Here is a 16,856-nt window from a genome sequence, read left to right on the forward strand (position 1 = left end):
GGGGAGGTCTAGAACGAGGGGTCACAGTTTGAGGATAGAGGGGAAGCCTTTTAGGACCGAGGTTAGGAAAAACTTCTTCACACAGAGAGTGGTGAATCTGTGGAATTCTCTGCCACAGCAAACTGTTGAGGCCAGTTCATTAGCTATGTTTAAAAGGAAGTTAGATATGGCCCTTGTGGCTACAGGGGTCAGGGGGTATGGAGGGAAGGCTGGGTTCTGAGTTGGATGATCAGCCATGATCATAATAAATGGCGGTGCTGGCTCGAAGGGCCGAATGGCCTACTCCTGCACCTATTTTCTATGTATTCTATGTATTCTATGTGGCGGGGGGGGGAGAAGAGAGTATGGGGTCTTTGATTCCGCTACCCACCTTGCTGAGGCAGTGAGAAGTGTCGACAGGATCCGCGGAGGAGAGGCTGGCTGCACCAACAGGAAGGAAGGGTTGCTGTTAAATTGAGCAGCTCACCAGGGGTGGGACACATGGCAGAGGATTCCCTCACCCCCGCCGTCCCCGCACTGTGTGATACCCTCCCAGTCTCTGACCCCACGGTGAACCCTCCATCGCCACGTCCTGTTGTGTTCTGGGTTTGGGTGTACTGTATACATTAGACTGGTGGATACTGTCCAGTCGCCCCTCCACAGTCTACACTTCCTGATGCTTCAGTAAACCAGCCAGCAGAATCAAAGGCACCACTTGCCCCAGACGTACTCTGTCTCTCCCGTCAGGCAGAAGATACAAAAGCACTAAAGACCAGACCACCGGGCTCACAGACAGCTTATACCCCGATGTTATCAGACCCTTGAACAGACCTATTGTATGACGATCTTTGTGTAACTTACAGTTCTTTCGACTTGTCAGCACTGCTTATCTGATGCTGTGTGTCTGCGCGGCTGCTGCAAGTTTTCTTTATTGCACCTGTGCACGCACGGACTTGAGCAGATGAGGGTAAACTTTACTTCGGCTCCTCTAAAGGTCAACCGTTGACGTCCAAACATGCCCAGCTGGAGGAAGCCAGCAGGTCAGGCATTATCTACGGAGGCAGGAAATATTTGTTTACTGTGCCGTACAACAGCCACCTCTCGCTCAGCATTGGCTGAACCAAAGAGCTGATTATTGACCATAAGAGGACATTGGAATTCCATGAGCCAGTTCTCATTGAGGGGTTAGAGGTGTGGAGGGTCAGTAACCCTAAACACCTCAGTATTCTCATTTCGGAGGACCTGTACTGGATCCAGCGCATAATTGCAATTACAAAGAAAGCACGGCGGGTCTCAACTTTCTTAGAAGTTCGGAAAGATTCAGTGAGTCATCTAAAACTTTGACAAACTTTTATAGATGTGTGGTGGAGAGTATAGTGACTGGTATGGAAACACCAATGCCCTTGAACAGAAACTCCTATGAACAAGTGGTGGGTACGGCCCAGTCCATCGCAGGTAAAAGCCCTCCTCACCGGGGGGGTCTCAGAAACTGCTGTTCTCCTGGGATTTTTACGCACAGACTCTGGAGTTTACAAAGAATGGTGACAAAAACAAAAAATCCAGCGAGTGGCTGTTCTGTGAGCGAAAACATCGTGTTAAATCCACTCGCCGGATTTTTATTTTTGTTTTCGGCACCATTCTTTGTAAATTCCAGAGTATGTTGTGTGTAAAAATCCCGGGAGATCAGCAGTTTCTGAGAGACTCAAAACACAAAATACTCTGCAGGTGCTGGGGTCAAAGCAACACTCACAACACACTGGAGGAGCTCAGCAGGTCGGGCAGCATCCGTGGAAACGATCAGTCAACGTTTCGGGCCGGAACCGAGCTGAGTTCCTCCAGCGTGTTAAGTGTGTTGCTCTGAAAGACTGAGGGTACGTCCACACTACACCAGATAATTTTGAAAACGAAGCCTTTTCTCTTCGTTTTGACCTTCTGTCCACACTGACACGGAGTTTTCATCCCCCGAAAACGGAGATTTTCAGAAACGATCTCCAGAGTGAATAAATCTGAAAACACCTAATATCCGTTGTAGTGTGTACGGAGTAACCGGAGAGATTTAAAAACGCTGTCATGACAACACCAGAACAACAATGCTTTTTCTGCTTCTGCTCGGTACTGCGCAAGCACTGTCGTACGGCTGTTATAACGCACAGTCGGTGTGAACAGCGTGAGAGTTAAATTGTAAAATGAGCTCCTTTGACTATTTAAAAACGCTGTCATGACGTGCCGGAACAGATGGCAACAGCGCGGCATTTCATTATTGAACACAACCCCCCACACAACCTAACAATTTCAGAACAGACAGCAACGAGACTGAAGCCAGAAGGGTTAGAAATGTACTCACCAAATACTTTGACGCATAGCTTACTGAGTAAGTAAGTGTACTCACTTTGCCCTGTTTTCTGTCCTTGCTTGTATGAAGGTGGTTTACCTATTTATGCAAGTACTTCTCTGACAATAGATGTGTAACAGCCTAATGTAACGTTGTGTAGAAATACGAGATAACTCTGATGCAGACATGTTTTATACATTTAACAAGGTGCTTTATTAATGCAACAGAGTTAGTCAGTTTTTCAATGTTCGTTGTCAGCCGGGTCATACTGTCCGTGAGCTCCCTGTCGGTTGCCTCCAGACGCTCCAGTATTTGTTTTTTTAGTTTTAAGTCCTCCTGCGCGAGAGCCAACAGCAATTCCTTTTAAGTTTTTCTGCTCTGTAACTGGACAAACGCGCACCAAGTATACCGTTTCCTCTTCGCTTGTTTTCGGTGTGTCCTGCGCATGCCCAGTAGGAGGAGATTTGCCAAATATCCGCCTAATGTGGACGGAGATATTTTGAAAAACGCTTAGTGTGGACGCCTGTCGTTTTTACTCGAAACCGGCGTTTTCAAAATTATCTGGCGTAGTGTGGACGTAGCCTCAAATCACCCTGGGCGGCACCTAATCAATTAGCTTGTTTATTTCTGCTTTTTTCTTAAAGAGGTGCCGAACGCGTTTCAGAGTGCTCTGACCACCACTGCACCCCTGCTCCTCGCCACTGAGCATATCTACACAGAGTGCTGTCACAGGGAAGCAGCGTCCATCATCACAGATTCCACCACCCAAGCCATGACCCCTTCTTGCTGCTCCACCAGGAAGAAGGCACAGGAGCCTCAGGACCAGTTATTACCCCTCAACCGTCAGGCTCATGAACGAAAGTGAATAACTTCACTCGTCCCATCACTGAACTGCTCCCACAGCCTATGGACTCAACTTCAAAGACTCTTCATCTCACATGCTCGATATTTATTGCTTATTTATCATTATTTCATGTTTTGTTTTCTTTTTGTATTTGCAGTTTATTGCCTTTTGCACGTCTTGCGTGTAGTTTTTCATTGGTTCTATTGTTTCTTGTATTTATTGTGAATGCCTGCGAGAAATTGATCTCAGGGTTGTGCACAACGACATATATGTACTTTGATAATAAATTTCCTTTGAACTTCGGGACTAAGAGCCCGAAATGCCATCTGTTTATTTCCCTCCATAGATGCTGCCTGATCTGCTGAGTTCCTCCAGCATTGTGTGTATGTTGCTCTGGATCTCCAGCATCACCAAATCTCTTGTGTCTCTCGATCTCCCATTCTTCCTCTTAGTAGCTCTGCCTGCCCTGCACTTTCTCTGTGACCCTGCATTCTGACATCGCTATACCCTTTGTACTACCTTGATGTACTGATGTTTGGGATGATCTGTCTGGATGGTGTTGCAAGATAAGCTTTTTCCACTGTATCTTGGTACGTATGGTGTGGCGTGAGGCCAAGAGTTTAAGTCGTTCGACTAGCGATCTGAAGGTCATGAGTTCGAGCCCCAGCCTAGGCAGCGTGTTGTGTCCTTGAGCAAGGCACTTAACCACACAATGCTGAAAGTGGGTACTGGCAAAATGCTGGGGGTTAACCTCGCGATAGACTGGTGTCCTATCTGGGTGGGGGGTGGGTGGGTTAGTCTCAGCCGCTTCACGCCATGGAAACCAGCGTAAGCACCGGACAGGACAGGACAGACTTTAACTAACTAACTTGGTATGTATGACCATAATTCCCCGATTCCAGTCCTTTTACTGGCCCGTACATACGTTTTTAGGAGGTGACGAGGCCTCCGTCTCTTCCCACAGGTTCTGCTGGGTGTCTGCTATTGTTGGATTTCAGCTCCTGACCACCCTCCAGTGCTCCTGGGGACACAGAAAGGTGAGTCCAGGACTCCCCCTCCCACTGCTTGTCTGCCTGTCAGGCCACGGGCGGATGTATCTGCTGATGGGGGTATCAGTGAGCAGTGGGGGGCGGGTGGGGGGGGCAGTCGTCCACACCAGCCGCGCTCGGAGAATGGCAGACGGGAGGTTTCTGCGCTTCGCCACTCTGTGGCGAGATGCTTGGCGTTGGGGGCGAGGGGGAGGAGCACGGCGATGTGGGAACAGATTCAGCTGCCTGTCCGACCCGCAGCATGGTTGGTTGGGGCGGGGGGGAGGATGAGGGGAGGAATGCAAATGCAATGTTAGCATTCAGTTCGAAAGAACTAGAATATAAAAGCAAGGATGTCCTGCTGAGGCTTTATAAGGCAATGGTCAGACTGCACTGGGTGGGTTGTGTGCTGCCTGTGCTCCTTATCTAAGAAAGGATGTGCTGGTATTGGAGAGGGTCCAGAGGAGGTTCACGGGAACGAGCCCAGGATTGAAAGGATTAACATATGAGAAAGTAAGAAAGCCATTAGGAAAGAAAAGATGAATTATGAAAGGAAGTTGGCAATTAACATAAAAAAGGATACTAAGAGTTTTTTTAAATATATGAAGACTAAAAGAGTGACACTAGTAGATATAGGACGGACTGAAAATGATGCTGGAGAAATTGTAAACAACAGGAATTCTGCAGATGCTGGAAATTCAAGCAACACACATCAAAGTTGCTGGTGAACACAGCTGGCCAGGCAGCATCTCTAGGAAGAGGTACAGTCGACGTTTCGGGCCGAGACCCTTCGTCAGGACTAACTGAAGGAAGAGCTAGTAAGAGATTTGAGAGGGGGAGGGGGAGATCCAAAATGATAGGAGAAGACAGGAGGGGGAGGGATGGAGCCAAGAGCTGGACAGGTGATTGGCAAAGGGGATATGAGAGGATCATGGGACAGGAGGCCCGGGGAGAAAGACAAGTGGGGGGGGGGACCCAGAGGATGGGCAAGGGGTATAGTCAGAGGGACAGAGGGAGAAAAAGGAGAGAGAGAGAGAAAGAATGTGTGTATAAAAAATATATAACGGATGGGGTACGAGGGGGAGGTGGGGCATCAGGTTGGAGGAACAACACCTTATATTCCATCTGGGTAGCCTCCAACCTGATGGCATGAACATTGACTTCTCTAACTTCCGTTAAGGCCCCACCTCCCCCTCGTACCCCATCCGTTATTTATTTTTATACACACATTCTTTCTCTCTCTCTCCTTTTTCTCCCTCTGTCCCTCTGACTATACCACTTGCCCATCCTCTGGGTTCCCCCCGCCCCCTCCCCGGCTTGTCTTTCTCCCCGGGCCTCCTGTCCCATGATCCTCTCATATCCCCTTTGCCAATCACCTGTCCAGTTCTTGGCTCCATCCCTCCCCCTCCTGTTTTCTCCTATCATTTTGGATCTCCCCCTCCCCCTCCCACTTTCAAATCTCTTACTAACTCTTCCTTCAGTTAGTCCTGACGAAGGGTCTCGGCCTGAAACGTCGACTGTACCTCTTCCTAGAGATGCTGCCTGGCCTGCTGCGTTCACCAGCAAATTTGATGTGTGTTGCTGGAGAAATTGTAATGGGTAATAAAGAGATGGCAGAGGAACTAAATGAGTATTTTGCATCAGTCTTCACAGTGGAAGACACTAGCAACATACCTGATAGCCAGCAGTCTCAGGGAATAGAATTAGGTACAGTCAAGATTACTAGAGAGAAAGTGCTTGGGAAGCTAAATGGACTAAGATTAGATAAGTCTCCCGGACCGGATGAGGTGTACCCATGGGTTCTGAAGGAGGTGGCTTTGGAGATTGTGCAGGCATTGGAAATGATCTTCCAAGAATCAACAGACTCTGGTATGGTTCTGGAGGACTGGAAGGTCGCAAATGTAGTTCCGCTGTTTAAGAAAGGAGTGAGGCAGCAAAAAGAAAATTACAGACCTATTAGTCTGACATCGGTAGTTGGAAAGTTATTGGAGTCAATCCTCAAGGACGAGGTTATGAAATACCTCGAGGTGCATGACAAGATAGGCCCAAGCCAGCATGGTTTCATGAAGGGAAGATCCTGCCTCACCAACCTATTGGAATTTTTTGAGGTAATCTCAAATAAGATTGATAAGGGAGAGGGTGAGGATGTGTGTTTGGATTTTCAAAAGGCCTTCGATAAGGTGCCGCATAAGAGGCTGCTTAATAAGATGAGAGCCCATGGAATTACAGGAAAGATATTGGAATGGGTGGAGCATTGGCTGATATGGCAGAAAGCAAATGGTGGGAATAAAGGGATCCTGTTCTGATTGGTTGCCAGTTACTAGTGATGTTCCGCAGGGGTCGGTGTTGGGGCCGCTTCTTTTTACAATGTATATCTATGATTTAGATTAAGGATTAAATGGTTTTGTGGCCAAGTTTGCGGATGACACCAAGATAGGTGGAGGAGCAGGAAGTGTTGAAGAAACGGAAAGGTTGCTGAGAGACTTGGTCAGTTTAGGAGAGTGGGCAAAGAAATGGCAGATGAGGTACAATGTTGAGAAATGTACGGTTGTACGTTTTGGAAGAAGAAATAATTGGGCAGATTATTATTTAGATAGGGAGAAAATTCAAAAATCAGAAATGCAAAGGGACTTGGGGGTCCTCGTGCAGGATACCTAAAGGTTAACCGCCAGTTTGGATCAGCAGTAAGGAAAGCAAATGCTATGTTGGCATTCATTTCTAGAGGAATAGTGTATAAGAGTAAGGAGGTGTTGTTGAGGCTCTAAGGGGCACTGGTGAGACCTCATTTGGAATACTGTGTGCAGTTTTGGGCTCCTTATCTTAGAAGGGATGTTCTGATGCTGGAGAGAGTTCAGAGAAGAGTTCAGAGAAGATTTACGAGGATGATTCCTGGAATGCAGGGCTAACATATGAGGAGCATTTGTCGGCTCTTGGACTGTATTCTTTAGAGTATAGAAGAATGAGAGGGGATCTCATAGAAATATTTTGAATGTTGAAAGGGTTGGACAGAGTAGATGTAGGCTGTTTCCCTTGGTGGGTGAGTTCAGGACAAGAGGCCATAGTCTTAGAATTAGAGGGTACCCATTTAAAACAGAGATGAGGAGAAATTTTTTTAGCCAGAGGGTTGTGGATTTATGGAATTCATTGTCACATACAGCTGAGGAGGCCTGATCATTGAGGGTGTTTAAGGAGGAGATTGATAGGTATCTAATTAGTCAGGGTATCAAGGGATATGGGGAAAAAGCCAGAAATTGGAACTAGATGGGAGAATAGTTTAGCTCATGGTGGAGTGGCGGAGCGGACTTGATGGGCCGAATGGCCTACTTCTGCTCCTTTGTCTTGTCATCTTGTGATCATTTGATGCTCTGAGCCTGTACTCTCTGGAGTTTAGGAGAATGAGAGGGGTTGAAACCTCATTGAAACCCTTGAATATTGAAAGGCCAAGATAGAATGGGCGTGGAGAGGGTGTTTCCTATAGTGGGGGAGTCTAGGACCAGAGGGCACAACCTTAGAATAGGGGGACACTCATTTAGAACAAAATGTGGAATTTCTTTAGCCAGAGGGTGGTGAATCTGTGGAATTCATTGCCATAGACAGCTGTAGAGATCAAGTCATTTGGTATATTTAAAGTGGAGCTTGATAGATTGATGGATTACAGGGAGAAGGCAGGAGAATGGGGTTGAGAGAGATAAAAAATCGGCCATGATGGAATGGCAGAGCAGAATTGATGGGCCAAATGGCCTAATTCTGTTCCTATGTCTTGTGGTGGTATGGAGATCTCTCTCTGCCTCCTCCCCCCAACCCCTCCCTCGCCCTTACTCACACACCCCTCTCCCTCCCTCCACTCCCCTCTCTAGGAAGAGCAGCTGTCCCTACCATCAAGGGGACGGGGAGAACAGTAATTTGAATTTGTATAGTGCCCTAAAGGTGCAGAAGCATGATTACACTCTGGTCTGGAATGCTTTTCCTGTAGACATGTTAAACCTGTTGTTTTCAACGGAGAGCAGTTTCAAACAGTTTTAAAGGGAGGGGGTGGGGAGGAATTTCAGAGCTCGGAGCGACTGCATCTGAAGGCAGGTCACCCAATGTAGGGAGGCGTGTGGAGACCAGGACTGGGGGTGGGGGGGGGATCACAGACATAGAACAGGAACAATACAACACATTTTGGCCCACTATGACCAACCTTGGCAGTTCATTCTCTGCACCTACCACTCTCTGTGAAAAAAATCTGCCCCTTTAAACCTTCCACCAACCACCTTAAAGTTATGAGAGACCATTTCGCTGAACACCTACGCTCTGTCCGCCAGAGAAAGCAGGATCTCCCAGTGGCCACTCATTTTAATTCCACATCCCATTCCCATTCTGATATGTCTATCCACGGCCTCCTCTACTGTAAAGATGAAGCCACACTCAGGTTGGAGGAACAACACCTTATATTCCGTCTGGGTAGCCTCCAACCTGATGGCATGAACTTTGACTTCTCAAACTTCCATTAATGCCCCTCCTCCCCTTCTTACCCCATCCCTTATTTATTTATTTATTATTTTTTATTTTTCCCCTTTCTCTTTTTCTCCCTCTGTCCCTCTCACTATATCTTCCTCTGGTGCTCCCTCCCCCTTTCTTTCTCCCTAGGCCTCCCGTCCCATGATCCTCTCCCTTCTCCAGCCTGGTATCCCTTTTGCCAATCAACTGTCCAGCTCTTAGCTCCATCCCTCCCCCTCCTGTCTTCTCCTATCATTTCCGATCTCCCCCTCTCCCTCCCACTTTCAAATCTCTGACTATCTCTTCTTTCAGTTAGTCCTGACGAAGGGTCTCGGCCCGAAACGTTGACTGTACCTCTTCCTATAGATGCTGCCTGGCCTGCTGCGTTCACCAGCATTTTGTGTGTGTTACCTTAAAGTTATGTCCCTTCGTATTCGCCATTTCCAACTGAGGAAAAAGTCTCTGGCTATCTGGCTGTCCACTTGACCTATGCCTCTTATCATCTTGCACACCTCTATCAAGTCATCTCTCATCCTCCACTATAAAGAGAAAAAGCTCTAGTTCATTCAGCCTATACTCGTACTCTGTAATCCATGTAGCATCCTAGCCAATTCTCTCTGCGCCCTCCCTAAAGCTTCCACATCCTTCCTGTAATGAGGCAACCAGACCTGGGCACAATTTAAAGCTCCAAGTAGCTTAAAGTTTAGTTTTATAAGTGTAAACTCGTGTGCTGTGAAGTGGGAATGGGACAGTGACACAGTGTCAGTGATCTGATCGGGTTTCAATTCCACCGCTGCCACGTGGGCTTCCCCCCGCATTCCAAAGATGTATGGGTGAGTTCTGGACATGCTGTGTTGGCACGAGAAGTGTGGCAGCACTTTGTGGGCACAATCCTCGTTGGTTAAATTTGTTGCAAACAACGCATTTCACTGTGTGTCCTGATGCATGCAACGAATAAAGCTAATCTTTAATTACCCTGCGGCTCCTGAATTCAAAAAGTTGCCCAACTAATGAAGGCCAACGCACTGTACACCACCTTAATATCCCCATCAACTTGCGTGAGAACTTTGAGGGACCCCAAGATCCCTCTGTTCCTCCACACTGCTAAGAATCCTGACATTAACCATGAATTCTACCTTTCAATTTGATCTTCCAAAGTGAATCTCTTCACGTTTTTCCAGATGAAACTCTATCTGCCATTCCACAGCTTAGCTCTGCGTTCTATCAATGTCCTGTTGTGACCTATGACAATCTTCTGCACTCTCCACAACTCCACCACCCTTAGTGTCATCGGCAAACTTTCTAACCCAGCCTCCCACTTCCACCCATGTCATTAATAAAAGTAACACACAGCAGAGGTCCTTGAACAGGCACCTGTGGAACATCACTGGTCACTGACTTCCAGGCAGAATACCCTCCTTCCACAACCACCCTCTGCCTCCTGTTGAAAAGCCAGTTCTGAGTCCACACAGCCAGGTTTCCCAGGTTTCCCAGGATCCCATGCCTCCTGACTTTCTGAATGAGCCTGCCATGGCGGATTTATGGAGTTTAGTAAGACGTTTTGACAAAATACCCCCCAAAAAAAGGCCTTATTAAAATGTATATACACCACATCCAATGGTCTGCCTTCAAGACAACGCAATCAGGCTCCTTAGATATGACCTGCCCCTCACTACCCCTAATGAGATTATGCCCCTCAAAAACAGTAGAGGTGTGTGTGAGCTACGTGAGGGATCACGCAGACAGGCAGGGGCGTGTGGGGTAGGGGTAGGGGAAGGGACGGGTCAGAGTGATTAGGGTTGTTTGAGAGTCTGAGGGACAGGACCTGTGGCTCAGCGATGGCAAAGAGTGCAACACCACATCCCACTAACTTTCCCTCCTCTTTCTCTCTCTCTCCCTTTTCCATTTCCAATTTCCCCTCCCCTCCATTCCCTTTCACCCTGCTCCCTCCCCTCCCCCTTACCCCTCTCCCATCCCCTCCTTCCCCTCCCCCTCTTCCCACACCTCATCCTCTTGCCCTCTTCCCACTTTTCCAATCCCTTTCCTTCCCTCTTCCCCTTCACCTCACACCTCTTACCCCTGCCACTCATTCGCCCCTCCTCCCACTCTTTCCCATTATCGCTCTTTCACCCCACCCCTGGCCCCTTGCCCGTCCCTCTCCCACGCCCAACTCTTCTGCCTCCCACTTCCCCATTACTCTCACTTTCTCCCACTCCACCTCTCCCTCCTCCCTCCTCTCCTCCCCTCCTCCCCTCCTCCCCTCCTCCCCTCCTCCCCTCCTCCCCTCCTCCCCTCCTCCCCTCCCCCCTCCCCCCTCCCACCTCCCCCTCCCCCCTCCCCCCTCCCCCCTCCCCCTCCCCCCTCCCCCCTCCCCCCTCCCCCCTCCCCCCTCCCCCCTCCCCCCTCCCCCCTCCCCCCTTCCCCCTTCCCCCTTCCCCCTTCCCCCTTCCCCCTTCCCCCTTCCCCCTTCCCCCTTCCCCCTTCCCCCTTCCCCCTTCCCCCTTCCCCCTTCCCCCTTCCCCCTTCCCCCTTCCCTCCTCCCTCCTCCCTCTTCCCCCTTCCCCCTTCCCTCCTCCCTCCTCCCTCTTCCCTCTTCCCTCTTCCCCCCTCCCCTCCTCCCCCTCCCCCTCCCCTCCTCCCCTCCCCCTCCCCCCTCCCCTCCTCCCCCTCCCCCCTTTCCTCCTCCCCCCTCCTCCTCCCCCCCCGTACAGGTGCCGCAGCGGAAACCGCGGCAGGCAGCAGGTGGGCAGGAGCCGGGCGATGGTGCCCCGGGCGTGTGGAGCTCCTGGGGCCCGTGGTCAGCGTGCTCGGCCAACTGCGGGCCTGGAGTGGCGAAGCAGAGCCGGAGCTGCCTGCCCCGGGAGCCGGTGGTGCCCGGCTGGGCGCTGCGGGAGTCGTCGGCAGCCAGCCCGCGCCAGTGGCTGCCCTACGCCAGCCGCTCCGTCTCGGCTTTGATGCCCAGCTATCCACTGCACGTTGACAGCCAACCCCCTGCTTTTGCCCGAGGGAGGCCCCCGGCATCCAGTGCGCAGCAAGTTCCCGCCAGAGGCCGGCTGTCCAATCACATCTCGCTGCCGCTCTACGGTGATGGCCTGGCCAGCGGTTGGCCGGAGAGCCAGGCGTCCCAGGGCCCGGCCAATGAAGGACAGAGCTACGGGCAGCTGACCAATCGAGGCTACGTACCCCTCTACCGGCAGGGTCAAGCGTCCAATCAGCAGAGACAGCGGCTCCCAGCCAGTCGGAACCTGAACCCCTCCTACGGGGCTGTGGCCCTGACCAATCGGGAAACCAGGCCACGCCACGCCCCGGGGGCTCTGTCCAATCAGGGAGTGGGATCAGGCTCCCAGCCCAGGCAGAGGAGCGCTCCGTTCTGGAGAGGGTCGACAGAGAACAGTGGGCACTCCTGGGTGAGGCAGGAGCATCGTCCTGCTAACAGGTAGGGTGGCATGCCCACCTCTGTCTCTGTGTCTAGCCCTTCACCCCTCCAGCTTCATTTTTTGTCAGGTGGGTGTAGGGGAAGCAAGAGGGTGGATGGGGTCTGTCGTGGGGTGTGAGGGTGGCAAGGTTTGTAAACTGTAACCTATGGAGGAGTAGGCGGGGCATGAGGTTTTGGGCAGGGCATGAGATGAGGATGGACGGGGTTTGTGGGCAAGGTCTTGGAAAGGGTGGGAGGGTTGGAGTTTGCAGAAGGGAAATGTGAAGGTATGGGTGGGCCTTGTGGTTTGTAGACAGGGTCTGGGAAGGTGTAGGCAGGGCTTGTGGGCTGTAGGCGTAGTTTACCCGCAGGGCACCCCTGTGGGTGTGGATCTGTCAGATATTAGTTGGGGGGGTGATGGGTAGTTACTGTCACCCCCCCCAACTGTCCATGTTAACTGTCCATGTTAACTGTAATCTTCCTCTTTTACTCCCGTCCTCACCCCTCACTCACGCCTCACCCTTCTCCCCCCCCATTGACCACTCTCTCCCCTCCCTCATTCACCACCCTCTCCCCTCCCTCATTCACCACCCTCTCCCCTCCCTCATTCACCACCCTCTCCCCTCCCCCATTCACCACCCTCTCCCCCTCCCATTCACCACCCTCTCCCCCTCCCCCATTGACCACCCTCTCCCCCGCTCCCATTCACCACCCTCTCCCCTCCCTCATTCACCACCCTCTCCCCCTCGCCCGTGTTCATCAATCCCATTCCTATTCAACCCCCCACACTCAACCAACCGGTCCACCCCTCTCACAACCCCCATCCCCACCCTTCCCTTACCCCTCTCGTCCCCCAGGAGCCGCAGCCGGGCTGAGATCCGCCCAGGTCTGTATGGCTATGGTAAAATCCCTGCTGACTTCCAGCTGCGAAGCCCCCTCCAGCCCTCCGCCCACCAACGGTCCCGCCCCAGAGGGTCGGGTGCCCCCCCGCCCGCCGAGTCCCCGTTGGGGCAGCAGAGACGGCAGCGGAGGGGGCTGCCGTCAGCGGATCGGAGGCGGGACGATGGCCTGGCCCTCTGGGGTCCGCCGGAGACGCCGTCCCACCACAAGCCCCGGGAGTACCGGGGGCCCCCACGGCGCCAGAAAGCCCAGCTGAGCCGGGGGCGAGAGGAGGCGGCGGGTCGGGAGGGGCGCGACCCCAGCAGCCGCAGCCGCAGCCGCAGACCTCGAAGGCAGGACCATAGAGCCGCAGCTCAAGCCAGCGGGCAGGAGTGGGGTCCGTACCCTGCACCGTTGGCCAGATGCCCAGGAGCCAGTACCCAGTACAAGATCTGCTCCCCCACGGTGAGTTTTGTGTGTTATTGTTACAGCATATAGTGACAAGCAATGTCACAGGACAGACAGTACTGACACACAGAAATCAGGTTCGCGGGTTCCGTTAGGGACAGAAGACGTTTCTGCTGACTATTTACAGACCCTAAACTTTCAGTAAACCCTGTCAAGCTACATTCGGTTACAAACTGTTTCAGGATGTATATTGTATACATTTCTCTGACATTAAATTTGGTCTTTGAGCTTTGAAACACTCATCTAAACTGAGCACCCAAAATGGTGAGGCAAAGCAGATACCTATCCAGGCTCTCTTTACAACAGTACACCCCCACGTCTACCTCAACTACCTTGTCCATGGCGACCCAGGGACCCAAAATAGGCCGCCTGGTTACCGCGCACTAGATTTAAACTCTACCAGCGCTGTGACTTCACCAGCTAAACGTGGGTAGTGGGAGGGGCTGCACTGCTTCTTAAGGGGGCAAATCCCGGCCCTGGGGTAGAGGCTTTTGAGTGGGTAAGTTACTGCAACAGGGATCTTGGGGTCCAAGTCCATGGCACCCTGAAAGTGGCTCCAAAGGTCGGTGAGGTGGTAAGGGTACGGTACGCTTGCCTTTGTTCGTCGAGGCATTGGGTTCAAAGGTCAGGCAGTTGGTGAGCAGCTTTATAAAACTCCAGTTCAGGAAGGATGTGGACGCTTTGGAGAGGGTGCAGAAGAGGTTCACCTGGACTAGAGGGTATGTGTTATGATGAGAGGTTGGACAAACTTGGCTTTTTTTCTCTGGAGCGGTGGAGAGTGAGGGGGAGATCTGATAGCTAATGAGAGTCATAGATAGAATAGACAGACAGCATCTTCTCCCAAGGGGTGAAGTATTTAATTCCAGAGGGAGTTAGGGTCAGGGCATTGAAGGTGAAAGGAGTGAAGTTCATAGGAGAGGTGTGCAGCAAGTATTTTGTGCCTGGATTGCATTGCCTAGGGAGGCGGTGGAGGTAGATTGTCGAGGTGTTTTTACGTAGCCCAGGGGTGGAGAGAGACAGAGACTGTGAGGGCAGATGGGATGAGTACAGTGGGTGTTTGATTACTAATTTAGTTGTGGGTCAAAGAGCCAGCTCCTTGCTGCGCTGTTGGACGTTCTGTGTTCTTAACGGTGAGGGGCGTACAACTTGCACAGGGTGTGTTACTGGGTGTGAAGTGTGAAGCCCTTCAGGTAACCCAGTCACCTCGCGGGTTGGGACTGCACCCACCGACCAGCAGAAGCTGAGACTGAAAGGGGAGTTGACGAATTGGGGTCAGAAACGGAGAGCTTAATGTCCAAGGACACACACTGTGTTGAAAGGACAGAAGAGGAAAGCAGACGAGGTGCGTGGCTCTGTTGGTAAAAAAAAAATGAAATTAAATCATTAGAAAGAGGTGACATAGGGTCAGAAGGTGCTGAATCATTGTGAATAGAGCTAAGGAACTGCAAGGGTAAGAAGATCCTGATGGGAATGGTATACAGACCCCCAAACAGCAGTAAGGATGTGGTCTACAAATTACAACGGGAGGTAGAACATGCATGTCAAAAGGACAATGGGGGATTCAATATGCAGGGAGTTTGGGAAATTTACCTTGGTGCAGGAGTCCAGGAGGGGGATTTCCCAAGGTGCATACCAGATGGGTTTTTGGAACAGCTGATGGATCAGCTACTCTGCATTGGGTCTTGTGTAACGAGCCAGAATTGATTAGAGAGCTTCAGGTAAAAGAACCCTAAGGGGCAAGTGATCATAATATGATCAAATTCACCCTGAAGTTTGAGAAGGAGAAGCTAAAGTCAGATGTGTAGTATTTCAGTGGAGTAAAGGGAATTACAGAGGCACGAGAGAGGAGTTGGCCAGAATTGTCTGGAAAAGAATAATGGCAGAGCAGCAATGGCTGGAATTTCTGGAAGTAATCCCAAAGAGGAAGAAGTGTTCTAAAGGCAAAATAATACAACTGCGGCTGACAATGTTTCAATGGGTACATTTAATTTCAGAGAAATGTATACAATATACATCCTGATTTTTTTTTTTCTTCACAGACAATGAAAGCAGAGGAGTGCCCCAAAGAATGAATGAGAGTTAAACGTTAGAACGCCAAACCACCCCCCAGCTCCCCCCCCACACACAAGCAGCAGCAAGGCAATGATCCCCCCGACCCCTACCAGCAAAAAAAATCAGCACCCTCCACCGAGCACTCAAGTGTGTAACAAGCATCAATAAAGACACAGACTTGCAGTACCCCAAAAGCTACTTGTTCACCCAGTATTCAACATACCACAGGCTCTCTCTCTCCCTAATCAGGGAAAAAGAGGTGTCTCCATTTCGCAGCGAGAGGGGAGACATAACAAACAACTCGCTGATTTGTGATGTTAAAAGTCTGTTGCGTTGCTTTTTCCGAGCTCTGTGCCCAGAGAGTCGGCACCAAAAGGGCACAGTTCTCTGGACACACAACCTCTGGCAGCTAACCGGCTGCTCCCGAAGTTCCGTGTTCTCCCGCGACGCTTCAGTCAGGGGCATCGGCCTAGAATCAGCACGTCTCCAGAGCCACGAAAATCAGGAACCCTGAAGGCATGCTCGTCTTCCAGGCCGCGTCCTTGGGATATCAAAAAGCGGCCGGTCATGTGGCCCTGAGAGCGGGTGCCATTCCCGCAAAGAAACTAAGTCAAAGTGTAACTCTGGGTCAGGGTCTTCGAAAGAACCTCAAAAAGGTTAAAAAAAAAAGCGATATCAAAGATAGAAATAAAGCTGCTTTCCAAGATACAAGCAAAGGAGTCGCTGTTAGGCGCCATCTTAACTTGGCCCCGCTTTTAATGTGAAGTTAAAGCCAACATAAAAGCCAAAGAGAGGGCAGATAATAGAGCAAAAATTAGTGGGAAGTAAGAGAATGGGGGAGCTTATAAATACCAATCGAAAGCAAATAAAAGTCATTGAGAAGGTAAAGATGGAATACAAAAGTAAGCTAGCCAATAAAATTAAAGAAGATACCAAAAATTTCTTCAGATACATAAAGTGGAAAAGGGAGGTGAGAGTGAATATCAGATCACTGGAAAATGAGGTAGTAATGGAGGTCAAGGAAATGGCGGATGAACTGAATAAGTATTTTGCATCGGTCTTCACTGTGGGAGACGCTAGCAGTGTGGTGGGATTTCCAGGTGTCAGGGAGCATGAAGTGTGTGAAGTTACCATAACTAGAGAGAATGTCTTGGAAAACTGTAAAGTCGAAAGGTAGATAAGTCACCTGGACCAGATGGTGTACACCCCAGGGTTCTGAAAGAGGTAACTGAAGAGATCGTGGAGGCATTAACAATGATTTTTCAAGAATCACTAGATTCTGGAATGGTTCTGGAAGACTGGAAAATTGTAAATGTCACTCCACTCTTCAAGAAGGGAGAGAGACAGAAGAAAGGAAATCATAGGGCAATTCATCTG

General features: G+C 50.5%; 1 protein-coding gene across 1 annotated transcript in view; it reads left to right on the top strand.

The window, feature by feature from the left end:
* adamtsl4 (ADAMTS-like 4) overlaps positions 1–16,856 on the top strand; it is an 83,041-nt gene that overhangs the window by 27,746 nt on the left and 38,439 nt on the right. The window contains exons 3-5 of the mRNA XM_063041648.1: positions 4,120–4,192; positions 11,377–12,101; positions 12,938–13,424. Coding sequence (XP_062897718.1) covers positions 4,120–4,192; positions 11,377–12,101; positions 12,938–13,424 — 1,285 coding nt within the window. The remainder of the gene's footprint in view (positions 1–4,119; positions 4,193–11,376; positions 12,102–12,937; positions 13,425–16,856) is intronic.

The sequence above is a fragment of the Mobula hypostoma genome, chromosome 2, assembly GCF_963921235.1.
Source record: "Mobula hypostoma chromosome 2, sMobHyp1.1, whole genome shotgun sequence".
NCBI lineage: Eukaryota > Metazoa > Chordata > Chondrichthyes > Myliobatiformes > Myliobatidae > Mobula > Mobula hypostoma.